General features: G+C 49.1%; 1 protein-coding gene across 6 annotated transcripts in view; it reads left to right on the plus strand.

The window, feature by feature from the left end:
* Positions 1–26,772, plus strand: part of LOC123020642 (sodium channel protein type 5 subunit alpha-like) — a 270,015-nt gene that overhangs the window by 183,151 nt on the left and 60,092 nt on the right. For 5 of the 6 annotated variants that reach the window (XM_044424589.1, XM_044424584.1, XM_044424586.1 and 2 more), the window contains 2 exons: positions 18,305–18,451; positions 24,576–24,702. In XM_044424589.1, the coding sequence (XP_044280524.1) occupies positions 18,305–18,451; positions 24,576–24,702 (274 nt within the window). The remainder of the gene's footprint in view (positions 1–18,304; positions 18,452–24,575; positions 24,703–26,772) is intronic. The other variant, XM_044424587.1, reaches the window with a different exon arrangement.

The following is a 26,772-nucleotide window of genomic DNA, read 5'->3' on the forward strand; positions in this document are numbered from 1 at the left end:
GAGCTTTTCCAAGGTTTCCCAGAGGCTGAAGGGTTACGTGGGGATAATGTGCAGAGAAGGCAGCGGCTGCTTCTGGAAGCGTTTCCCGGAAAACAAGGCAGCCAAGGGGTTCTTGGTCATGCCTGCCTTTTTGACATCTTCATAAGAAGCTGGATAGAAGCTTATGCACTGAAGTGGGGATTTCTTTAGCATTCCCATTTCTCATGGAGAGATGTGTGTGGACTTTGGATGAGACGTAGCCGGTGTGACAATGTGTGAAAGGGGTAGGCGGAGAGTTGCGCATGAAAGGAGAAGGGGAAAAGATGTTTGGGGATTCCCTTAAGGCCACATTTTGGCAGACGGTGAAGCGGGGAATGGCGAGCAGAGCCAACGTCATTCATTCTCCAGCGTGACTAACTTCAGTGGCGCTGGATTGCAGCTTCCACCATTCCCTGCCAGAACTGGCTGCCCTGTGTGGGGATGATGGAAGGTACAGCCGGGGCACTTGGTGGGTAGAACGCTGGGAAAGGATGTTGGGCGACATTCACTTCGTTCTTGCCAAAGACTTTACCTGGCAGGTCTTGCTAGGGATCCCAGATGAGCTGAGAGCCACCAACCCATGCCTGAAGGTCAGAGTGGAGAGTGGGGACATGGTCCATCATCCTGAACCCCCTAATCACACAACGTTGGATGAATTTGCCGGCCTCTGTCCCTGTGCACAGAACCTCTAATGAAGATCCACAGAGCACAGCTGGAGCACTGCTGTCCTAATTCTGCAGTCATATTTTACCATTTATTATACAGCCTTTGGCTTGATTTCTTACGACTTGTAATCCATGGAAATTCAAAGGGCCTGCATCAAACCCTTGATTTTGGTTCAAATCAGAGTCTTTTTCTCTCCCATATTTTAAAGCCTTTGTGAAGAACATTCTAAAAGCTTTGCTGTCCTGGTGACAGAATAATTATTATTCCTGTTGAAGGACTAAATGAACAACTGTGCGTAATTTAACACTTGGGCTGCTAGAGCTAGGCAAGACAATAGGGATCTTTTGAGCACTGGGCCAATCATTGTTTTGTCAATGTTATTGCTTAGTCTCTTGTGATGTGGTGGTTAAGAGCATGGGACTGGGACTCGGACGATCTGGGTTCTAGTCCCCACTCAGCCATAGAAACATAGAAACAGAGAGAGTCAGAAGAGGCCTCCCGGGCCATCTAGTCTGACCCCCGGCACCAGCCAGCTATGCTCACGACATGCCCACCACGTGCATGTCCAGCCTATCCTTGAACACCCGCACCGATGGGGCCTCAATGACCTCCCATGGAAGCCCATTCCACACCCTCGGGGTCCTGACTGTCAGGAAGTGCTTCCTGGCATCCAGATTGAACCTTGGCTCCCTGAGCTTTGCTCCGTTGGAGCGCGTCCTGCCTTCCTCTGCGGAGGAGAACAGGTCTCTACCCATCTCCATGTGACGCCCCCTCACGTACCTGTATGTCGCCAACAGATCCCCTCGGAGTCTCCTCTTCTCCAGGCTGAAGAGACCCAGTTCCCTCAGTCTCGCCTCACACCCCACCCCCTGCAAACCAGCCACCAACCCTGTGGCCCTACGCTGCACTGACTCCAACCTGGCTGTATCCTTTCTGTAATGAGCCATGGAGCCAACTGGGTGACTTTGGGCCAGTCAAAGACTCTCAGCCCAACCTACCTCACAGGGTAGCTGTTTCTGTCAGGATAAGAAGAAGATGAGGAGAATGATGGGAACCCCCTCCCTTGAGTTCCTTGAAAGGAAGAAAAGCAGGATATGAAATAAGTAATAAATAAACAAGCCTGCCAGGGGCCCAAATGTCAATAGGAGCCCCCAGGCAAGTCCCCCGGGAGTTGCTCCTCTTCTGCAGCATCGTGCCCTCTTGCTCATCTCTCACGCTGGCCCACCCGGTATGTCTGAACCTGGCCACGTACCCCAGCTTGTCTCAGCGGAGGCACGACGCAAAGGCTTCGAGCCCTGCTGTCTGCATGATGTGCTTACGCTGCCGTGCATAGCGGCTGCCGATGCAAAAGCATCCCCGCGGCCCAACCTAATGGCTCTTCTCATGTGCACTGTTTCTGTGAGTTTGTTTCGCACCAGCCAAATCCCCTTTCAGTGAAGGCGAGAGCTCTTCTCTCTCTCGTAGCTTCTCCCTGCCAGCCAGAAACACCTTCAGCTTGTCCCTGCCAGCCCGTGCGAAACCACACTCCCTCCCCCTCAGGATCTGAACAGACACAGACCTTTCTCTGGATTCCTTCTCTCCCTCCATCTTTGGCACACCCCTTCCATTCAGACATGCAAGTGCACAACCTTCCCCTGCCCACAGGTGGCCACCCCAGCCCCTGTTGGCTTCCTGCTGGGTTTGCAGCCCCCTCTTCCCCTGGCTGTGCTTTCTCCGTTCCTTCTGGGCCCCCACCAGCCCCATTAGTCCCCTGCGACTCCCCACAGCTTACCAGACAACTGACACTCCCTTTTCCTGATCCCCCTTCTTTTTCTTGGCAGCCGGGCATGGTGCAGAGGAAACCGTTGGCCCGTAGCTGCTTGCAATCTTCATTTCCCTATATTGTCTCTGAGCCTCACGTGCAACCAGAAGCATTCCTGGGAAATTAAGATGGCAGCAATCTTCAGAAGTAGAGAAATCATCTTTTCAGTCTTCGATCAAGGCCATTGACCCTTGTGATTAGCTGTTTTACTAGTGGGGTTAGCTAGTATACCAGTTATATCAGCTATTCCCTAAGAGATCTATTCCCTGCCCAGAGACTTGGCTGGGGGCACACAGATGCCCACAGGTGCCACCTTCCCTTACCTCCCTTCCTGGACCAGCTTAATAAGCAAAGCTGGTCTAATAGCAGGGAAGCCCGGACTATCCAAGACGATGCTTCAGACTGTCGGCTGTGTGTGTTGTGCGCACCCATGTTGCATCTGTGCCCGGAATCCCGGATTCCTGGCCGTAGCCCATGGCCCGACAGACTTTATCCTAAGATCACATTCATGAGAGACAAGAAGGAATACTAGAGGTGAGAAAGAAAGATGGCTGTTTCCAAAGGGAAGGCATCTGCTTGGCTTCGATTCAGCCTTCCCAAGATGGTGACCGCTCCAAATCGCGGTGCTGCTTCCTTCCACATTTCCTTCCTTCCATTTAGAGTGCGCTGTCGCTCATCCAAAAAGGAGATGAAGGCAGCTGATGGCTCCGTGTCTCTTAAAGAATATTCCTGCCTGACAGCCCACCATTCTGCCCCCAGTTTCCCTCCCAGGGGGCTTCCTATAACGAAGGCGATTTGTCTCAGGAGTCACTGCTGATATAAATCAGGGCAGGCAAAAGGAATCCAGATGCATGTGATGGAAAGTCCAGAGCAAAAGAGCAATTCCCTGCACACAGGTAGGAATCCACCTTCTAGCAAGGCCACTTGCCAACGTGATTAACCTGTTATGCCAGGAACCTAAGGAAATTGACGTGTTGGCTGCCGCATTTCCCCCGAAGCTCAGTTCAACATAATGACCAATCTCAAAGCCCAGCAAAGAGGCCTAATTGATTCGGATTTGCTGAGGGCTGCTGATTGAAACCAATTAATGGTGCCCTTTCGCATCCCACCCAAAGGCCCAGCTAGAGGACTGCTGTGTCTGGGAGGTGCTTGCCCAGGGGCTTCCCGGTGGGCCTCTGGCTGGCAGGAGGGCTGCGTCTCGGCTGAGAATCTGAGGCTGCAACTGAGGTGACTGCTCACCAGGTAGCAAGGTGGGGAAAGAGCACCAAGGAGCAGGTGCTGCTTTGCAGGGGATGTTGTGGGTTCTGCAGGTGCCATTGCTTCTGGGAATGATAGTGCCTGTTTCCCATCCAGGCACGGTTCCCATCGTCCAGGTCAGAGTGCCATCTCACACAACCTTTCTGGTAGGACGGCCATGTGCTGCTCATGAGCGTTCCGTGGGGAAGACTCAGGTAGAGCCATCAAGAGAGCCCAGCGCTGGGGTGCAGAACCTCTCTCGGCCCGAGGGCTGGCTTCCATTTTGGAGATGGGGCAGAGCCCGAACCAGAAGGGACAGGCGGGGGCCAAGGGGCCAGACTGACACATCAAGCTGCCAGAAGCCTTTAACTTAAAGCTAAGTCTGCAAGCACTTCAATTGTTTGGTGAATATAGCACTAAAATATTTCAATTTCTATAGGAAGAAACAAAAATTTGCTGTCCATATATCTATTTTGCAAGCAGAATATATCTGCCTAATGTCTCTTTCTGTTTGCCACGATGGTGGCCATTTTTGACGAGTTCTGCTAGACTTCTGGAGAGGCAAGGAAGTCCAGAAACGCCTGTACCCTCTCACCCCAACTGCCAGCAGGCATCTTGGCCCAGTGCCCCTTCCTGGCTTCAGTGATTTCAACAGCTGCTGCTCTCATGAGAACTAGAAGCATGCTTATTGCAGACAGAATTTTTTGGAGTTTCGAATGAAAGCTTCAGCTGGCTGCCTTATTGGAAGGGGCTGGCTGCCCTTCCTACTGTGCTTTGGTGCGCTTCTCCAAGGCAGTGGACATTCAAAACCCCGTTTTTGTGTTTAATTTCCCTGCACGTTAGTCCAACTGAGCTCCACCTCCAGCAAAGCACATCAGATAACTCTAGTCACTAACAGGCCAAGAACTGCATCGGCAAGAAACCCTTCGGAAAGTGAGAAAGCTGCACCTTTGGTGCTGTCGAGCGTAACAATCCGAAAGTTCAGAGGGCGGATAACGTTTCTCCCGCTACCAGGAGTTTAACTGAGAAGCATCTTTAATTTCCACAGCATTTCTGTTGTCCCCAGTGCAAGGCCTCCACTATCCTTGCCAGACAAGTGCCCATGTGAACTCCGCCATAGCGGCGCATACTTCCGGAAATACCCCCGCATGAGTACAGGTCTCTGGTGAAAGAGGGCACTGGAAGAGATATATTTAGGAGGCGACTCGTGGCTCCTCCAACTGTGTTTTTGGCAGCACCCCCAACACACCTTCCTTGGGGGAGATTTCTCAGCATCGCCTGTCAGTGTTGCTAGGACCACAGTGCAGCCATGCGCCTGTGCCTTTGTTCCTCGCTTTGGAGAAGGACCACAGCACAGAGCCACTGTTTCCCGTGCTGGAGGGCCCAGATGTAGTTCATGGCACCTGCTGGTGGGACGGGGATTGTCTCCAATCGGATAGCTTCAGAAGCGAAGTGCCAGCCAGTCCATACAGCATGAAACTCAACAGACCATGTGGCAGAGCTTCCCAATTAACCCCTAGCTAGGCCCTTGCTTTTTGTCGTACCGTTGGAGGGGTTTCAATGCAGTGTGCCCCCCACCCCCAGCTCCTGGATTCATGCTCCATTGCAAAGGATAAAAATCCATGTATCAAAAACATTTGCAACATTGGGTCAGACCAGAAACTGGGGCTACTTCCTTGGCTCCACTGGAGAGAGGTATTGTGTGCATCTGCTCATGTCTGGCCTAAATGTTCTCCCTTCCCATATATCACCCCAGCCTCATGTACATAAGATCTACTGGAGAACTTTGGATCTTGGGCAGTACAGAACTTAAATAAATTACATAATTAAGCCCATCGGGAAGCCATGTTGCACATTCCTGCCTTTAGCTCAGCCTTCTCTTGGTACAAGTACGGGATCCCGGCTCTCAGCGATACATGGCCATGCTGGCTGGAAATGATGGGAATTGCTGTCCTTCACATCTGGACCACACCAGATTGGGGATGGCTACATGAGGATGTAATCTCATGCAGTTCCTGGTCATACGTCCCTGCTTAATACAGTGGGACATATTTCTGAATAGATTTCACTGTCCAGGAGATGTGGCAGCCACCTGCCACCAACGGGATCTTTCCTCAGAGGCTCTGGAAAGGTGTACTTGGCCTGCACATTTTATTTATTTAGAAAATTTCTATGCCGCCCCATTCGCCAAAGCCTCGAGGCGGCTCACATGTTCTTCCCGGGATTCCGTCAATGCACAAGTCGATGTTTTTAAAATATCAGATTTCTGAGATGTAGTAAAGACGCTCACTGTTTTTAATGTCATTTGAAATGCTTCCTTTTATTGTGTTCCCTCCTTTCCCATGTGTTATCCTTGCATTACATTAATACTTGCCTTTCTTCCTTCGGCAAGGAACCCAGGTTGGTTTACAAAGTTCTCCTCTCCATTTTATCCTCACAGCAACAACCCTGTGAGGAAGGCTAGGCCTGTCACTGGCCCAAACTCACTCAGGAAGCTTGGAGGCTGAGTGGGGGCTGAACCCAGATCTCCCGAGCATCGGCCCAGCATTCTAACCACTATTCCACATTGTCTCTAAATCCATTTAGCATGGAACGAGTTGTAGCTTTAAATGGTTGAAGGTTGCCTTGTCAACCCCTTTCTCTTAAAGGGTTTTGAAAAGGGTTTTAGCAGGGTTTTATTTATTTACAGTGAAACAGATAACTGGGTTGGAAATGCAGAAATCGCGGCTTTTTACTCACACATTGCGTCCGGCGTGCTGGCACGGCTGCTGAGCATTGTTTGCCTTTTTAGTAATGAGGCCGCCCTTGAGTGGCTCCACCTCACGACCGCTCTTTGGAGCACGGTGCACAGGGCTGCGCGAAAGCAGGAGCATTTGCTCACTCCTCTGCGGAAGTCGCCTGATGTATTTGTTATGATGGGCTGACTAATTGGGTCATACGGACGCGAGCGAGCTGCCAGGCTGGCTGCTGCGAGGGAAGCCCTCTCACGGCCCTCAAACAAACCCAAGCAACTTCTCATCCGGCACACGCGTGCGCACGCACATCCTCCCGCGGTTTGCTTCGGGACGCCCTGCTCCGTTCCGCGGCTCCCCGGGGCCATGGTGGTTTTGCGGAGCAGAAGAAGGCAGTGGTCCGTAGGAGCAAGCGAGCTGCAAACACGTGCTCCAGCCATTTGCCCGTCCAGTTCAGCATGGTCTGCGCTGGGGAGGCTTTGGTTCAAGCATCCGGTTTGTTTCTAGAGGGATTCTGGAGCGTGCATGCCCATGCTGGATGGGGCTACGGGCCATGGGGATGGACCGGAAAATGCACAGAGGCCCGTAGGGGAGGCAGTTCCACTTTTTCAAATGGAGGGACACCTGCGCAAAGGTGGGACACCAGCAAGTTGGCGGAAGGGGCAGGGACAGGGAAACAGGGCATGGCCTTCTGGGGGATCCTGAAAGCCACGTCCAGGCCCCTAGAGAGACATATTTGGCTCTCTGTGGTTTCGAGGCAGCAACTAAATTTGGTGACATGTGAGACGGACCCCCGAGCTGCAGCCCCTCTCCCAGTAACTCGGCTGGGAGAGGAAGATACCTGTGCTGAGTTCATTCACTTCATAGGACAGTGGCTTGGAGTAAAGACAGGAGGAAACCTTTGATTGTAGCAGTGAAATAATGAGATTATCACAATGCTTGCTTGGTTTTGGATTTCGGTGCTTCAGGATGTTTGCTCGCTGGACACATGGTTACCTGCTACCCTTCAAAATGTACCACTGGATCGCTAGTCCTCGTTGCTGACTGAAAACTCAGCTGTGACAGAAGGTTGTGTATTGCTGATATATTCTGGGAGACTTAGTGCAGGCTCATAGCTATGCGTACATGTAATATATGCACCATGCTTCCAGGGTATCCACAGCATTCAAGCACCCATGAAAAGTCTGAAATGATCTGTATGTTAAGCATCAGAACATGTGTGCGCCTGTGCATCTGTGTCTGTGTGTTTAAATTGAAAGTTCCCTGTGAATCCTAAACCTATACTGAACAGACTTATAATTTCATGCTGTTTATCATAGGGACTAGAAACCTTTGAAAAATGAATAAAACACGGCCCATTACACCACACTCTTTTTGCATCACACACATGCCAGTGAAGATCAGATTCTTCCCCTCTCCCCAGCATGTCCTTTAGTGGTGTATTTCTCTTCAAGCTCTCCTTCAGGTTAAAACGTGAGGGTTCTTGATTTTTTCTGCTGTCACTTATTTTCACCAGTGTAAGGAAAACAGCCATCGAAGCCTAGAAGTTTTCCGGGAGCTTCTTTGAGCTAAGATGCAACGGTACCCACGCTTGCGGTCTGCAAAGCACTGGAAGGCCAAAGCCGCAACACTAATGGCCATAAAAAGTCATGGCACTCCAAGGAGTGAGATCAGGCATCGTTTGACAACATGCTTTTGGACAAATGCCGAAACCGCGGTCTATATGTCAGTCACGGTCTACTGGGTACTATTTCTAGGATCTCCATTTTCCCCAGAGCAAAACTCTGCTTAGAAATGAACATTTGACACAATTTCTGCCTTTGGGAGAAGTCACACTGTCACTCAGGAATAATCCAGCTGCGTGTGTCTGTGTTTGGAGGGGGGGTGAGCGGAGCAGTTTATGTGAATTTGGATCCGCCGACTGAGCCCCAGCTGAGCATCACGGCGCCACGGAATCTCCGGCTAGGGCTGGAAGGCCCTGGCCTGAAGCCCTTCGGAGCTTTTGCTGCTAGCCCGTGTTGGCAGTGCCGCACGAGACTGGCCAGCGGTCAGCTCCCCGTCAGGTGCCGTCCTTTGCTCCTGCACTGAGTCTACGAGATGCCCTCCTGCATGCACAGAGCGTTTCCCACCATGCTCCATCTGCTGCGGGAATCCGGGCGTGCCTGCCAGGAGCAGCTCAACATTTCCCATTCTTTCTGTGGGGAACGAAACCGGTTTTCCCCCAGATATCCTCAGGGGCAAAAGAAATGACCCCGGGAGTGGCTTGAGACTGGGGCCCACCCTCAGCAAAGCTGGGAGCACCGCTTCTTCCTTCGCGCCTTGCCAGGTTGTTGTGGGACTGGACGAGCTCGTGACAGGCGCGTCCCTGGGCAGCCTTCGAACCCCCTGCAGCGGCCCCCATGCAGCATCACTCCCAGCCTGGAATGCAACTCCCAGCATCTCCTCCTTGCACACCCAAATGGGAATACTGGAGATTGCAGTCCTGAACACAGGAAGAATACCAGGGTGGGAATGGCGAAGCTGAGTCCTTGTGGGGACAGAAGGGCAGCTGACACACAAAATGGGATGCAGGACGGAGAAAATCCTGCCAAGTGGCTTACTTGGACTGGCAAGTGAGAAAAAGAAAGAAACATTTTTAATTGATTTGTAATACAATCCTACCGTTTAGGGTAATACAATGCAATCCTGATGCCTGTAACTCTCCAGACTTGAAAGATTTGGCCGCCTTGGAGGAGCAGCTGGTGTGCAAGGACAAGGGTGTTCTGAGAATTTTATTTGTTTGGCTGTTTATAAGATTTCTATCCCTCCCCATTCGCCAAAAATGCTCTCTTCTTGAAGGCAGAGCTGGGGTTCCGAATGCACCAACGGCTGTCTAGCAGTTGTAATGTTGCATCAATCATATACGAAATACCTCAAGTGGTTTGCATTAAAATAGTACATAACAACATACAAACGAGACAGAAATATTAAATGCTAAAACAATTAAGAACATCTAAAGCATTGCATCATCATAACAATAAAAGAGCGGCATAATAAAAACTCTGTGGTTAAGAAAGGCTGTCTGAAAAGAGAGGCATTTAAACTTTGCCACTGCTGTGCTTCCCAATCACATGTGGGAGAGAGTCCAAAAGGTGGGTGCCAGCACTGAGAAGTCCCTTTTAAATCCCACTATCATCACCATCACCATGAATCATTTGGTATTCCATGAATTCCCCACCTTTTCCTACTTGTGAGGAATGCAAGTGACCCATATAGCTCCATTTTATCCTCACAACAAGAACCCTGTGAGGTGGGTTGGGCTGAGAACCTGGCCCAAAGGAGCTCACTGAGCTTCCTGAGCAGGTTGGACCTAGAACGCGGCTCCCAAGCTCCCAGTCCAGGGCTCTAGCCACCGCACCACAGGGGCTCTCTGATGACATTCTTCTGGCCATGGAACAACAACGAAGGCCTCCCCAGAAGATCTAACGGGCTGTTTGCTGTTATTACATGCCAGCACGTCCTCTGCAACTTACAGCAACCTTATGAAGGAGGGCCCTCCAAGGTTTCTTGTCCTTGACAGACCCACTCAGCTCTTGGCAACTCAAGGCTGTGGCTTTCTTTTTGGTGTGTGTGTCTACGGGAAGATGGAAAACCAGATATCCTAGGCCTGGGTCCTTTCTGGCTTGGTATGGCAGCCACAGAGCCTTCATCATGGCTTGGGAGCTAATAGGCAGCCAGGGTAGTGCCCTTCTGAGCTTCTGCATCCTGCACCAGCTGACATTCCCCAGTCCTAGGAAATGCCCCCAATGCATTTGGGAGGGCGGAACTCCTCCTCTCCCGAGTGATCTTAGAGCAGTGAAACGGCAGAGCAGCCTCGGTGCCTCCCACGTCCACAGCTTTGGTTCGACGTGATGATGCAGAGCTTGCTTAATCATGAGAAAAATCCCAAAGCCTTAATTGATTGAAAAGCGTCTCCTGTGGTTATTTCATTCTGTGCCTGGAAGTGCCCAGCGCTTGGCAGCAAATATTAGAAAGCAAACTCCAGTCTTTCCGAGGCAATACCCAGCCCTTCGTACTGTGTTGGGAAGAGAGGCCAATTACCAAGAGTTGATGAGCAATTTTAGCTAAAGGTAATGGCTTGGACTCTGCACAGTGAACACTTCTGGAGCACTTTGGTGCCTTTTGAACTGATAACAGGAAAAATTAGCATTGCCAATTCTGCCCTCTGCCCAGTTCTCCCACTTCAAACTAATTTTAAAAACCAGAATCCTTAGAGGGATGAGGCCGTGTGCTCAGCAAAGGAAATAATACTGGGCAGAGAGATTTGTGTGGATAAGAGACTGAAGAGGCTCATCTGAAATTATTTTGGGAGGTGAAGGAGGTTTGGGAAGGATTGCTCTTCCCAAGCAGCTCTCCCTTTCTCGGTCTTGTTTTAGCTGTCTCCTGCAGTGGTTTGCAGGGTCTTTTTTCCATCTTGAGTTTGCATCACAGCCATTTTTGAATTCCTGGGCTCTCTTCCTCCACAAGTGATCCCAGCCAATCAGGGATCATGTGGGGAGCACAGTGCCGTCAGAGAGCAAAGTAGCCAACCGGTTTTGGGCTGCCGCGGTGTCACAGGGTGGCCGGCTAGTCCCTAATTGCAGAATTCCCTCTGCAGCTGTGCGATGCCATAGCAGAAACGCACAACCCTCTAAGCTCCACCCCCACCTGTTCCTTCCGAGCAGGGACCCGCATTGCATACCAGTCTCCCTCCGCCTCCAGTTCTTCCTGCCGCTTCTGGCTTCTCGGATGACTCAGATGTGACATGGACGACTTGCTGACTTCCCTCCAGCCGGCGGGAACCAGAACCGTTTTATGCACATCTTGATTTTGCTCATAAAATTATCATGTCTAGTATATTAACTTTAAAAATTTAGCCTATTCAGACAGTACTTACAAATTACCTGAGTTTACTTTTAAATGTTTTTAATTTTAATGAAAGTTTTACGAGCAAACTAACTTATATATAATGCATTTTATGTCCCTAAAAGTTATTTCAGTTGTCAAATTATGGTACTTCAGAGCAGGCGGGAAAGACGCCCAGGCGCCGCCAGGATGCAGTGCTTCATGTCGGTGCCGGTTTCCTCCTTGCCGTGCCTCATGCGATTCTCCAAAAGCCCTTCTCCAAGGTCACGATTGCGACCTTGGAGATGCAGTTCGTGCTGCCCCAGCTGCAATGGGAAAGGGACCCGAGTCAAGACTGGCGGTGGGTCTTCAGATGAGCGGTAGAGACACATTGGACAGATGCTCTCCTGTCCACAGAAAGCATTAATTCCCTGCATCCAGGCCGGTCCGGCCACTCGGGATCCCATGCAAGGACAGCAAACTTTATTTAATCTGCTTGGAGGGGATGTTTTTGTAGGATTTTCTGCCTCAGGTGCCAAAAGAATTTGGTTGGCCTTGGCTAATCAGAACCTGGACCAGGCTTTGGAGCAGCATTTGTGCCTCTACTTCAGGCAGCCAAATATTTTGGTCAGTCTTTCTGTACATGAGAGAGAGAGAGAGAGAATATCTGGGAGAGTACATGGCTAGAATTTGTCACCCTAAGATGCTAGTTTTCTATGTGCAAGGAAGTTGACTTTTGTCCATTTTTATATTATTGTCTATAATAGTCTGTTTTTATATTATTATCATAAAATAGAGGTAGAGGCGATCTTTGTCTCCCTTCGTCCCCTTCAGTTTTTTTCAGGATTCAGGCCTTTGAGCCCATCTATGGAGAGTGTCGCAGTGAGGGTGGGCCAAGGCTGGGGAGGGTCTCTCATGTTCCTGACTCTTTGGTCTCCTGCTTGTTCTCCTCGTGGAAGGAGCCCTTCCCTTCCACCAGCCGGCTTTTTTGATCTTTTAGCACTGGCTTCCAGAGGTCAGGGAAACACAATCAGATCTCCATCTCCCTTCTCCAAGGTCATAGCGGAAGAGGGATTCTAAACCGCAACCTTGGTCCTACTAACTGGGGAGTGTCTCCTAGTGGTGTTCTTTCAGAGTAGACATGTGGGGATGGGTGAATTCTGCTTTGTCGCACATTTGAATTTTTTTTTTTTAAGTCTTCAATTCTTTCCATCCTATTTATGAAGAAATTTGCGAACTTTGGCTGGTTCTTACAAAAAGTAGACCCGATACAATTTGCACCTGCTTGCACCAACTAATTGCCACAGGTCTGGCTATTTACAGGATGGTGAGGAGAGAGTTAAAGATGAGAAGCTTGTGAGGGGAAGAAGCAGGTGGCAACCTAACTGAGCACCACAAACATGGTTGAATACACAAAGATTCAAACTTTCAAGAGCTAAGCAATCAAATCTTTCTGCCTGAATGGATGAATCTGTCAGTTTTGCTTTCTTCCACATTTGCTTGGGTTTTTTTAGCTCAACTTTTTTCATAACATCTATGATGAAAATTTTGAATTCTGGTGCATTCTGATAAAAGTCTGAATGGAGAGAAATACTCCCCCGTCCCTAGGATAGGATTGCCATTAAATTCCTCTACCCACAATTGCCTGACGGAAAACTGGGTTTGCACCTTGACCCTATACTTCATTTGTATGAGCGTGAGCCTATTGCCCACCTCCAGGTTTTGCACTGTATAAATCGGAAAAGCCACTGATTCAGTAAATATTAGTATAATGAATACTGCCTTGGCAACACGGCGCTTGACATAAAACAATTACAAACCGATTACATAACCCTCCCACAGCAGGAAGCTTTGATGTCAATAGAAGTAACAGTGTTGAAGCAGACATAACAAATTGTTTGGAACGCAAAGGAAAGTTGTTCTTTAAAGCACACACCTTTTCTTGGTTGCTTCAGCTCCAACATCAAGAGAGGCAGTTCACCTGACTGACTTTGGGATGTTGCTAAACCTGAAAAAGACGTGTGTTGGTGAAAGCTGGGAAAAGAAGGGCGCGAACCCTGCCCTTTTCCTGGAGGAAAATAAGGTGCCCCGCACATCCGGGCACCTGCAAAGGGTGTCTATTCCCCGTCCGCACAGGTGTTGTTCTGTGATTGTGGGTGCTGTGAGACCTTGGGGAACCCAGGTGTGCAGAGAACGTACGAGCATACGCTGGATACACGTAGGTGCCCCTTTGAAGACATCCGTGCTCAGTGTGTGGATGCAGAGGGTGGGGCCAAAAGGGAACTTAACATGGAAGGGGGGCAGGAAGTTCTACTCCCCTTTCCTCATTCGTCTTCACAGCCCATGGCTTTCTCCCCCTTTTGGGCATATTCAGACATGCAGTCCTGCCATTCGTTACCGCCGGCCACGGTTAATTCGCTGCATCTGCTGTTTCTGTATGCCAGGCAATGTGCCAACAGAATGTTAGTCGCACAGCTTCCCATTTCAGGTTGGGTGGTGCCTGAGATGCTGGAGCACAGGGGTGCCTGCCGGATCGCTCTGTTTTCTCCTCCTCACTGGTTTCGTGGATGGGGGCAGATCTGTGCCATCTTTTCCATGCATTTTCAAGACCTCTGCATTGATCTTCTCTTGAGTATCACCTCTCGGCTGTGTTTCTTCACTGCAAGAAAAAGCAGTAGATACTGCGGTTAAGGATACATGCCAGGAGAAGGGGACAATATCGCCTTAGGATTTCTAATCCACCCAATAACTAAGGTTCTTTGGGCGGGTTGCAGCCACTTTAAATATAATAAACATTGCATTAATTAATACAATAGACATAACAGCCTAGGTCTCTAAAAGTGCCTGAGAGAAGAGAAAGGTCTTTGCCAGGCACCAGAAAGATATCAGCACAGAGGTCAGGGAATGCTCTGGCAATTTGTCCTAGCAGTGGGGACTGAGAAGGCCGTCTCTGTGGTAGCCACGCAGGTAGCGGCTGGATGGATGGCCTGTGAAGCTGCCATAAGGCTCTGATCGGGCGCATGCAGGAGAAGATGCTCCAAGCCACTTAGGGTTTAAAAGATTCTCCGAGCTTAAGGCATTTAGGGCTTTGAAGCTCAACAGTACCACTTTGAACTGGACTTGAAAATTGATTGGAAACCAGTGCAGCTGGTGAGGCATTGGCACCACATCGTCTCATTGGCCAGTCCCAGTTAGTAACCTTGCAGCTCTATTTTGCAGTAACCGGAGTTTCCAAACCCACATTCAACAGATTTCAGTGCTTCAACAGAGATATTATTGGAGCATGGATGAGTCTCTCTAGGCAGTCTCGGTCCGGTCATAGCGTCACAGAATGGTAGCATTGGAAGGGGCCTGTAAGGCCATCACATCCAGCCCCCTGCCCGGTGCAGGGCTCCAGGTGGAAGCCTTCTTGAGAGGGCTGTCCAGCTGCCACTCGAACGTCTCCAATAGGAAAGTCTAGATGGGATTGCAGTTGGTATGTCTAAGTTTTGCTTATTTCTAGTATTGGTCTGTTTCTCTTGGGCGAAAGCAGAGGAGTGGATCCGGGCGAGTGGTGTGCAGCTGGCCATGTGTTCTCCAGGACAGAGCACAGGCCTCTGGTTCTGCCTTTCCAACCGGAGGCCCCCCAACTGCATTGGACACTGCCTTCTGTTGTCCCCGGGGTCCTCCTGTCCAACGCACCAAGGGCACCCAGAGGGGGAAGCCTGCTCTGTTTGAGGGCACCCTGTCTGTGAGGTGGTCCAGCGTCAAAGAAGCATCAGGGCAGGAACCCAGGCGTTGCCCCTGGTGAATTCACTGCTCGTGCTTGCAGGTCACCCGGTCAAAACCTTCCCAATACAGTGAAATGCATTGGATTTCTCTTTAAATGACTGAAGACTTCCCACACACACTGACACACTCAGATGTGTCTTTAGACATATAAATCAGCACAAGAACATTTTGTGCAACTCGGTGGGCCTCTTCGGTTTGTCTCTTTTGTGTTTCCTCACTTCCAGACGGCATTCAGGTGGCATCCCAGTGCGGGGGAAGTTGGCCCCTTGCTTCAGGTTGGTCTGATCAGAGGGGCAGCTACTTCTTCCCCTGCAGGTCCCAGGAAAGTCCAAAGTCCCACATCAAACAAAAAGCAAAGAGAGCCAGGAGAGCAGGGGTACCAATGACCTAGGGAGACGGTGGGCACTCCCCCACTGGTAGGTGGTACAGAAGACATCTGACCTGATGGAGGGGTTGGGAAATTCCAGTGTCTGCCTGCATTTTATTTTTTTTCTCTCTGATAAAGCTGTTGTCTGAATGGTGAGACCCCAGACCCACAACATCCAGGACACCGCAACTCTGCTCACACCTGCTTCCCTTTCCAACTAGAGTCTGGGTCATATTACATTTCATTATACTGTGTAAAACACCCGAAGTGCCTCCATTGCATCTTTATTGTATCTCATGCAAAACCCCTAATTAACATGAAGGAACTGAATGAATAACATTATGTGTATTAGGATTGCAATTCTTCACGGAGAGGGAATGCCAATTTAAAAGAAGGAAGGAAAGCAAAATTGATGTGGCTGGTTTCCGGCACTGAATTACGATTCTTTCTTGCATCGTCTTGGCTGTTTTCTGATGGAGACAAAATCCCAGCTGCCCTGATTATAAAGTGATCTTTGGCCCTGCAGAGCACTGATTTGAAATCATGCCCTGCAATTACATCGAGCACTTTCTTAAGCACAGGGTACAGTCATGGGCATGGAAAAAAATTATTAGACATAAAAATATACATTGAGCCCCATGCCCTCTCTAGCAGGAAATTGGTAATTTAATTTTAAATTAATTTACTGTGAAATCAAAGTAGCATTTGAAAGGGGGTGGTTAACATGAACTCGACAAACTGAGAACATTTTCATCCCATTCCTCCGTTATTTTTACCAAAAAAAGCTTTCTTTTGTCTGCATCTTTTGTCTTATTTCCATCTGAAATGAAGCAATTTTTCCCTGTGTTTCCCTTTTGTTGTTTCATACAGGGAGGTAATTGTACAATCAAGGCAGGTGGGATAATAACTGTGTCGTGTGAGGGGTGTCCATATTTTAAAAACACCAATACTATTACACTCTCCAAGCATGTGCATTAAGGCATAAGAATGAAGCAAATGGAAAGAGATGCAAAATAATTATTGTTTTAAAAGCCCGTTCTGCTTCTAATTGGTTTCGAACAGCAGGGAAGGCTCGTCTGAAGACCCTCCATGGCAAATCTCTGAAAACCAGTCAAGCTTTAGGAATGCTCTAGTGGCCGGGATTTCCGAGACCTTTCTAGGACAGAAATTCCGTGGGAAAACTGCTTTGGTTGCCAACAAACCCTGTGCAACGGGAAGCCCTAAACAGGTTTTGAAAGTTAATTAGTAATCTATAGAGCAGCGGCACAGAGCCTAAGGTTTGGGGGCCAAATCCTGAGTAGATCCCAAATGGCCATATCCCCTTCCCCTGCCCTGACTCTCTTTCCCCCAACCCTTTCATGGTTCCCAGGCTTCCGTCATTTTTTCCCTGACCATTTAAAAAAGGTTGAGCTTCGTCTCCCAAGGCCTGGTTACAGCAGTGAGTGCTTTAGGCTAATGTTGCAGCGCTCCTCTTTTGCACGCCCCACCCAGGGATGTGGCTTCCTCAGAATGGAACTTGGCTCTCTGTCTGAAGGAGGCTCAGAAGCTGGTTTGGCCCATTTGGGTGGCCCTCTGCTTTGCGTGTGCGAGCGTGGTGTGGAAGAGAAGGCCCTCCGTGGCTACTAGCCTGGCTTGGGGTGGGCTACCTCCTTTAGCAGAAGTGGCAAAAGCTTGCACCCATCCCGCTTGGGGGATCCTGGAGGCAGCTGGTTTTCCCTGGTGTGGAGGAAGCGCTGGGCTGGATGGACCCTTGGCCTGATCCACGAAGGCTGTTCTCTTGCTCTAGTGGCTCAAAAGACCCCAGTTCTAGTCCCCCCCTTGGCCATGAAGCTCATGGGGTGACGTTGGGTCGGCCACGGACTCCAAGCCCAGTCTTCTTCACAGGTTTGTTGCAAAGATAAAATAGAAAAGAGCGGAACTGTGCAAGCCACCTTGGGCTGCTTGCAAGAGGGAAAAGGGTGAGAGAAGAGGACGATGCTGCAAAGGCGGCATGTTTTAGCTTAATGCTCTCCCTTCCGGTAACAAAGCCTCGGGAGAATGCTTCAGCCTTTTGGAGAATGTGTACAAGCGGGAAACTGCCCCCCGCTGGTGGCTGGGCAAGAGGGAGCGTGGCCCAGAGGGGCCCCCAGGAGGGCTGACCAATCTGCAATCTGCGGTTCCGCCCCCTCACGTTGTGTGGGGCAAGGGCGGCAGGACTTTGCGCTGCCACTTCTAGCGGGGTGGGGTGGCCCCACCAGCCCAATCCGCTGTTCTTGCCTGCTCACCAGAGATGCTGGATCCCAGACCCCTCTGTGCAGGGGGTGCCGTCTTGAACCTGGTCAAGCAGGCACGGGGAGGAGGCAGGCAGAAGATCTGGGTGAGATGAGCAGCCAGGGGAATGGCGTGAAGCCGGGCTGGCAGGGCTAGGCAAGGCCAGGCCCTGCCAGCAATACGGAAATGAAGCTTTTTGCCCAAAGTGTGCTGCCAGGAGGGGGAAGTTCTGTGCCAGAACCGGAACGGGCAGCAATTGGTCCTCGGGGGGAGGATGGAGCAAGGCAAGGAATGAGAGAGCAGTTCGGTCCAAATGTTGTCTTTGCCAAAGGAAGACGCCTTCCCAAAGAGCTGTTTTCTTGTGCCTCATGTCACAACCCTGACAAAATGCTCTAGAAATTATTGTACCAACGGCAACATGGAAACGAGTATTTGCAAGCTTCTTTCTTTCCTTCTTCTTGTCCAATGGTGCTCGGGGCTTTCTGAGCATGCTTTTCTTTTCTCACTGAACCGTTTGCACGCGGGTTTGATCCATTTGCAAACTGGGCGTGCTGCAACGGAAAAGGGGGGAATAAACACATCTAGGATTATTTCCGCCAGGACAAACAGCAGCAACCGAAGGGTCAGTGCTACAAAAGCCCAGCTGTTCGGAGTCAGGCCTCTGAGATCTGCGAAGAGTCAAGTGAGTTGAACACGGACAAGCAGTCGAAATCCGAGCCTCCGCTCCCCTCAGTAGGGCAACCAGAGGTAACGTTCGTGGCATTTGCTGCCTGCTTTCTGCATGCCATCAGTTGCCAAAGCTCAGTAGTGCATGGAGTAGAAAAGGAGGTGGGGCTGGCTGCATGCGGCACGGGCATGCCATTTTACTTTCAAGTAAGCTTGTGCTGGGTCATCAAGGAACAATGAGGACTAGTGACTGTAGCTATGAGAAGTACTACGAGAATAAAAATACTGAGGGGATAATGATCAAGAGCTCATCCATTGTCTTGATTTACAGGATGGAGCGCTGGAAAAGTGTTCATACCACATTTCAGTATCAGACTAAACATGGTTCTTTGCCTTTTAGCGGGGCAGTGAGCCTGTTTTTCCACTTGTGCCCCTTTCACCCTTGGCTGTGTCCGTGGCCATTTCCATTCTTCCGGGCAACAGCCTGGCAACACCTCCAGTATGAGATTGACAGCGACTTCCGCCAATCCGGACCCACTCTGGGGCATGCCCCCAATGACGAGCGACACAGAGGTGAACAAGGGGGCTCCTGTTGGGCGTGCAGCCCCAAAGGTGTTCTCTGTTCATCTGAGGCTGTAACTCCATTCCCATTATGGGGAAAATTATTCCAGCTTTTAAAAGGGCACCAACAGGGGCCATTCCACCCCTGGGTTTCCAGTGCTCATGACACCCATGTCATTTTAAGCAGACTCTCTAGACAAACCTCTCATGTTGCAGGGACGGGATGCAGCAACGGCAACGCGTCCTTTTTCTTTCGCCGGCATTGAGCACATCCATCCCCGAAGACAGATGCCGCCTTCATGGAGCAAAACACACTTGGGTTCTATTTGTGACCATTTCAGAGGCGATCAAAGAGCGTGGCATCTTTCCATGGAATCCCGAAAAGGAGGCAGAAGTTCATATGAGGCCATGAATGCCAACATGAAAGAGCATTGTGCCAAGGATGCTATTTTTGAAGACCCTGTCCAGTGTGGGACAGAGCATACCACTGTTTCATGACCAAGCTCTCTGAGGCCTCATGACACAGGCCAGGACAAAGCTGCCTTGCCTGGTGGTGACCTATCTCAAGAAGATTTGCCCAGCTAGTCGAAATCAAGTCCTTGCCAGCAGACCCGTTTTTCTTTCCCATTTTTCTGCCATGATTCCCTCCCTCTCATAGACTTTTGCTCTCTTCTCATGCATCTGTTTCCCTTTCCTCACCCTCCTGTATTTAGTGTTCTGGAATCCTGCAAGTTTTGCAGGGTGACTCAGGGCTTAGAACAAGGAACATGGTGGCAAGGAAGGAACTCCTAGCAATATGCTGGGGAAGAGAAGCGGTGTACCAAATTGGTCTAATCAATTTAAAGTTTAAACAGATCCCACTTAAATCGTATGTATGCTTAGACAGAAAACAGTGTTATGCTGGCAGGGGTGGGAATTTGTTCCGTCTGAACATGCATAAGATGATGCCCTTCGTTTATTAGACAAAATTCAGTGGAAGTATGAACTAGATGCTTCATTTTCAGGGAGAGCTGGCCATTTCATGGGGGTGCGACACCTTTGCTCCATGGCTACGAGGCTTGTGGAGTCACCCCCTGTGAACGTCACTCTGTTTTTTTGTGATACCAAACGTTATTGCCTTCTCCTGCCCCCTCCTCACACACATTTCTTACCCAGGTGGCCCTTAAATAGCTCTCATCCCTTAGAGTGCATTGTCTTTCATGGGATTGCTTCATTTGGGGTTTCTGCCTCTTCCCCCCTGACGGCAGTGCTGAGCTCCGCAAATATTGTAATCCTTGTGTCACTGTCTTGTGATCAGGCCAGGATAAAGCTAACTGCCAGCCCGTGTAATTCTCTGTTTACCCACAAACTTAATCTGATCCGTTTTTCTGTTGGCACTCTCTGTTTCTCTTTCCCAAAATCAGTACTGGGAACTTCAGTGTCAGGTGAGGAAGCACAGCAGTTAGAACCCTTTTGGGGCAGCCTTGAAGATCAGGGATGTGGCATTTGGAGAGAGGTTGTTTCTTTTCCCCAGAAAGAATGCCCATCAGGCTGTGGGAGGGGTGGGACATTCTGTCCTCCCCACCACAATTAAAGGAGTAGGAGATTGGAGGCGATTTATTCCAAGAGACGAAGCTACCAAATCTTCAGAGCAGCCCTGCAGGGCTCTTAAGAGCACGATCCTGTATCTGGCTGCTCAGAGCAAAGTCTCATCGCTTTGAGCGGAGCTCAGCCACGGGCGAGTGTGCGTGGCAGCGGCGTACCAAGGCCAGGTTCTCCTACACGGACGTGTCCCATGCAGGATGCGGTTCTTTTGCTCTTGTGAAGCTGAACGTGCTTGCAAACAGGCCAACCGTTTGGGAACTGCGACTGCATTGCAGCATCAAATGGCTGTGGATGTGAGCTGCCCCGAGGCTTCGGCGAATGGGGCGGCATAGAAGTCTCCTAAATAAATAAAATAAATAGATATGGAATAGAATGCGGGTCAAATGTGACTTGGTCTCTAGATAAACGTGTCTTTTCCACCACCTTGTAGCTCGGGCATGAGCTAAGTTTGACCCATTTGCTAATCCATAGTGGTGAACTGCTGGGGAGGGTGTGTATGTTTTGCGGAGGAGTTTATCAGAGTGACCAGGCCCTAAGTCCTAAAGCCAAAACAGCAAACGATCTGAATCATGGGTCTCCTGAATCTTATCTAGATAAGCCCATCTCTTTGAAGCAGTTTTTTGAAGCACAGGACTGGGCCGTTAGTCCCTGTGACTCCCAGCGGGGACCGGTCTCCCCTGCGCCGCTCGTTTAATGCTTCACAATTGCTTCTGCCATAACGAGCATCTCCATCACACATTCATTCATTCATTCATTCATTCATTCATTCATTTATATCATTTTTATGCCGCCCCCTTCACAAAAAGCCTCGAGGCGGCTTACAAAGCAACAAACATATGTAAAATAAACCTTAAAATCTGGATACATCTCGGCAGATTATAAAAACCAATAAATAAAGATAACGATTAACAGTTAAAGTATCGTTTAAATCTTGGCCTGGCACCGAAAAACAACCGGACCTCCCTGGGGAGCGCATTCTGTCTGTTCCTTGGGAGGCAGATGAAGTGCAAAGGTATTTGCATCAGTAACATTAGAAGCTGCACTGAAGAAGAAATCTCTTGTGCTCTCCTGACAGTCCCTCTCCTGCACCACTAGAGATCTTGAAATCTACATCATAGCCCAGCATTCTGTACAAAACTTGGGATTTTCCAACATGATAATGGGGAGAAGCCAGAGGGAAGAAACAGACCTCCAGCACCAGCTGTTTCTTGCAGAATTCCCCTTAACTGTTTTGAGAGTGCCTTTTTCCCTTACTGTTGTTCATAGGAGGCAGGAGAATCTGTGGTTGTCACCTAGGTAACATAGTCACTGATTGTTCAAACCCAGTCTGTTTCCTTCCCCTCTTTCTGAGCTTCATGATAGTATCAGTAGCACAGCTGCCCAATTTGACAGTGAGGAGGAGAAGACTGGCAAATAATCCTCATTCATAAACACCTGGAATCTTCTTGAGAAGATGTTTCTAAGGACCAAACTTGATGAGATATTGGAGATCTGTGAACACATCTTTCATTTGCATTTTGTTGGCTTTTTTAAAAGCAGCTCCTGCCTGGGAGGTTTTTGAATTGGGCTTGCAAAAGGGGGTAACCCTTTGCCCTGACTTAATTTCCCACACCCAGAGGTGTTATCACTCCTTTTAGGAAAGCATAAGGTACCTCTTGTCTGGTTTGGCAAGTACACATAAATGATGTTTCAGATTAGCCTTCCGAATCAGCTCCATCGTGTCCTCTCATCATAACGTTGACCTCTGTGCCCTGCAAATAACTCCATTATTCCCACTCTGCCGGTTTGCAGGAAGTTTGTAGTGGCCAAATAATCAGCTACATCAATGTCTCCACTTCCATTGGGAAGTGCTTTTAGAATCTTTCCTCAGGTAAATCTCTAAAGGGATGCTATTTCTTCCCCTTAGCAGGTAGTACTTTCTCTCCGTTAACCTGCCTGGTGGATTCATGTGAATTCTCAGAGCAAAACACCCAGGGAGAGACAAGGCAAAGGTTGAGACTAGCAAGCTGCTTTCAGACATACCACCAAAGCATCCATCTTGAGGCAGCTTATACTTGGAACTAGTCTTTCTCTCTATTTCTTTCTCTCTATTTCTTTCTCTGAGATACCAAACACAAAACCAACAAGTTTGTTCCAGACATTGAGATTTTTTAAAGGTTGCATGAAAATTCATAGGCATTTTGTGCACCTATCTCCATATACATGTATTTTTGTCTAATATACTTATTTCCAAGACTTTTTCCTAATATAATTCATTTTATGTGCATTTGTATAGATTTTCTGATAGACAACTCTGATCCAAATTTGAAGAAATGTGAATTTTGAATGATAACTGATGTTGCATTACCATAGTGACTGAAAAGTGTGGCGTTGCTTGGATTACCATTAAAATGCAATCTGGATACATTATGCCCCCGTTCCTAAGTGAAATGTCCTTTGTGCGCTTAAATGCTGCGGCTACACTATGATTCAGTCCCAAAGTAATCTTCCACATTTCCATCACATCTTTTTTATCTGGACTATCTTCTCCATCAAGAAATCCTTTTTCTTCTGCATCTGTTCCAAAGCCACATTTTGGTCATCCCCTCTCAGGTTCTGGGGACTTTGCTTTGGGTGGTCCCACCTTCACCCTGGGTGACCTGAGAGTCTTACAGAACAGACCTGAGACTCTGGCCTGATTTTTCCGGAGGCATCATAGCTGCATTCTGACGTCTGCATCCGTTTCACACACACACGGTTCTTCTATTGCTTTTCCGTATGAATCTGCAGTGTTTAAACACAAGCCCACAGAAATTTGCGTTACATTTCAACACTCCCTTTTGCACAAAATACATGCTTTTGTGTACATTTTGTCCCAGGAGACACCTTTTCAGCTACATGCTTGCTATGTTCGCTGCATGCTCAGAACTGAGCAAAGCAGACAAGCACAATCAATGAAGGTGGACTGCCTTCTGATCCATGGCTTGGTCCGAGAAATCTGATCAGTTTGCTTATGAATGCAGAGCAACCAATTTCCTTCAGCATCCCTAAGATGCATATGAACACACGCACACTCCTGCATGCAGATTTTGTGTTAGGAGGAAGTGTCCTTGTCCTGTGATGCCCACTCCTCTCTTTTTACCAGCAACTGCAAGCCTTGAAGTCCAGATACGAGCTTTATGCCTCGGGGAAAGCTCAGCTTCAGGTGCTGTGCATTTCCAGCAGCCGAGCGGAGATTGCTGAGTTTCTCACTATTACCCCTAGGGTACTAGATGCTTCTGCAAACATGCCTGCCAGCATCCAGACCTGCAGGGAGCCAGGGGTCATGATTCCTAGCACCCACAGCAGTACCCAGGGCCACCAGGAGCCACAGGGACTACATGAAGATTCTGGGTGGTGAATTGGCTAGTGTGCTACTCCAGCATCAGGGAGGCAAGAGATGATGTCTCACCTGATCAATGAAGTTCACTGGTCTCACAGGTGTGCTGTGCAGGTAACAGCAAATGGAGAAAAGCAGACGAATGGGGAAAATGGAATGAATAAATAAAATTCCCCATGTTTTCCAAAGCTCCTGGATGCTGTTTATGGAGGCAAGTTTGACAGAGGCACTGTATCCTGGCAATCTGAGCCTCTCTCTGCAGGTAAGCAAGACACAGCAGGCGGGGGGATGGGCTTGCACTGGCAGTGGCCAGATGCCCCCAGACCCAAGTTGGGGACCTGCTTGTGCTGATGGAAGTTGAGGGGATATTCAGAAACACTGAAAACCAACAGATGTCTGTTGAGCATAGGCTGGGCATTGTGTCCATCACTATAGAAAATGTTGGCTTTATTATAAAATGCAACTGCCTTGCTTTTTTAAAAAAATGTTGCATGCTGCATCCTTTGGCAGTGAACTCTGGACATCAAATGAAATGCATGAACATTTCCTCCTTTCCTCCTTTTGGGGCTTCGCCCAGTTGAATGGATCATTTCTTGCCAGATACCTTCTCCTTCCCCTCCTCTTTCTAGCATGGCAACCTCTGCAAGAGAAGGCCAAGCAATTCTCTTCCTCTTCTCATCTTTTCTCTCATCTCTTTCCTAGAAAACGTTTGATGAAATCAGCCTGTCAGAGGGAAGCACTGTGGATCTGGCAATCCCTCCAGATCTTCTGGAACAGATGCCTGAACTAGCAGAAGAAATGATGGAGCCGGAAGACTGCTTCCCAGAGGGTAAGTATGAGCTTCTCTGACTTCTTTCCTGGACAGAAACTGTTTGGGTGCTCTCCACTTAAATCTTACAGCCAAAGTGAATGACCAGGAGGTACTGAATTGCCCTCCTCCAGACAGCAGGTGGGGAACTGCAGGCTGGTTGGGTAGCTGACTGGAGGCCTCAGGCTCCTCTCCTCTCCTCCCCTCTTTGTCTTTGCTTGTGGCATATTAGCTCAGGTCGTGTGCATGAGAAGTCTGCAAGCAAGAGCTCTGCAGGCATGATGCAGCACCATCTGACGCTTGTTCCCTTGGAAGGAAGCTCCACTGGGCTGACTGGGTCTTACTCCCAAGAACCTGCGCACTCAGTTGTGATTCTGTACACCCTCGGGCATTGTGTCAGAAGCCGAAGGCTTATGTCTGAAAGCTGCCCCAGGACTGTAATGGGCAGGGAGGAGAGCAAGAGGAAGAGACAGTGGTGTCAAAAAGGGGGTTGCCAGAAGAAGGGAGAGAGAGAAGGAGGGGGCAGGAAAAGAGAGCAAACCGGGGTAGCCTTGCCCGCTGTTGATTTGGCTCCAGTCACCACAGGCCCCTGGCAGTTTCTCCCCAGGGGAATGTGGGCCCCAGGCGGTAGCAACAAAATTTCCACAGCCTTTCTTTGCCCCATTGGACTCAGTGGGACTTTTTCTGTGTGGACACGTGTCAGAAAGATGGCACTGTAAAAATGATACCGTTGAGGACCTTGGCGGAAGGTGAATCTGTGGAAGCATCTTGCCTGCAGGCCGTGCTGGAACTGGACGGTGCTGTTGTTACAAGACAGGCTTCCCCAAGCTGCTCCCCTCGGAAGGCCGTGCTGGCTGGGGATGATGAGACTTGTAGTTCAACACTAGTGGGTGAAAGCGGTGTTAGGGTCGCACACTGCATTTTATAATTCTAAGCATAAATTCGGGGTGAGGAGGAGGAGACTCCAAATCACATTTCCAGGACTCATTGCACACCAGAAATAAGATACGCTCTAAACCTATCTGTCCATGAATATTTCTCATTATGGAAGCTTATAGCTGCAGTCGTATACACATTTTGCCTCTGAATAAATCCCATTGAACTTTCTGGCACTTACTGCCTACAATTGCCAGGTGAAGGCTTTTTTTTTGGCTTTAACCTTTAATAAGATTTAGCCATGGATTGGTTTAGGTTTCTGTTCTCACATAGTTTTTTTCTTTTTTTACTTTTAAATTTATATGATGTATTTATTGCATCCTGTTTGCATTTTGCAAGCTGCCTTGTGGGGTGCATACAGAATGGTGTAGACATTTTTTCAGTGATTAATATAATAAATAGACATTACAGCAACGGGGAGTAGAGAGCTTGGCATGAGGCTGCTTACTTTCCTCCCACCCCCAGCACTTTTCCCAGAGGCTGCTTCTTAATTTGTTTGAAGCAGTTCCACTTCTGGTGGGTTGCACCCAGATGACTTGCAGACATTCTCTTTAAACTTGGTTGGATCATGTGGACTTTTTGCTTTTACAACTAAAACATGCTGGTGTTTGGAAACGCTCCATTCCACCTCCCATCCAAAGGAAAGGAAACGAAGAAACGCTCCGCTCTCTCTCATTCCCCATGCAAGGAATGCAATCCCTTGAAGGGCTCTAGTTTCTGTCCCTTCTGATTTTCCCGTAGGATTCTTCCTGGGAGCATTATGGGGGCCGTGGTGGAAAAGACGGAGGGAATGAGGTGAGCTGAGCTGTCACAGCAACATGAGCCTGCATCTCCCAAAGGATTATTGAATTCAGAACAAGCCGGCTCAGAGCGGATCAGACGGGGAGAACTTGCAGGGAAGGCGAGGGGCCCAGAAGTCAGCAAAATGGCATGGGAGGGATGATTGAATGAGGCGATGGAAGCCCTGCGGGGCGGGGAGATCTCTGTGGCTCTCAGGCATTTTCTTGGCAGCTGCACTTCAAAGCAAAGGCCGGCATTAATGCAGTTGACGGAAAAGGGCATGAGGTGGTGGTACAGACATCCCAGGAGCTGCAATGGTTTGCATGCTTGTTCCCAAAGATCAACTTTTTCCAGCATCTTCCTTTTTTCTTTTCC

Source organism: Varanus komodoensis, unplaced genomic scaffold (assembly GCF_004798865.1).
Source record: "Varanus komodoensis strain SLA01 unplaced genomic scaffold, ASM479886v1 scaffold15, whole genome shotgun sequence".
Classification (NCBI taxonomy): Eukaryota; Metazoa; Chordata; class Lepidosauria; order Squamata; family Varanidae; genus Varanus; species Varanus komodoensis.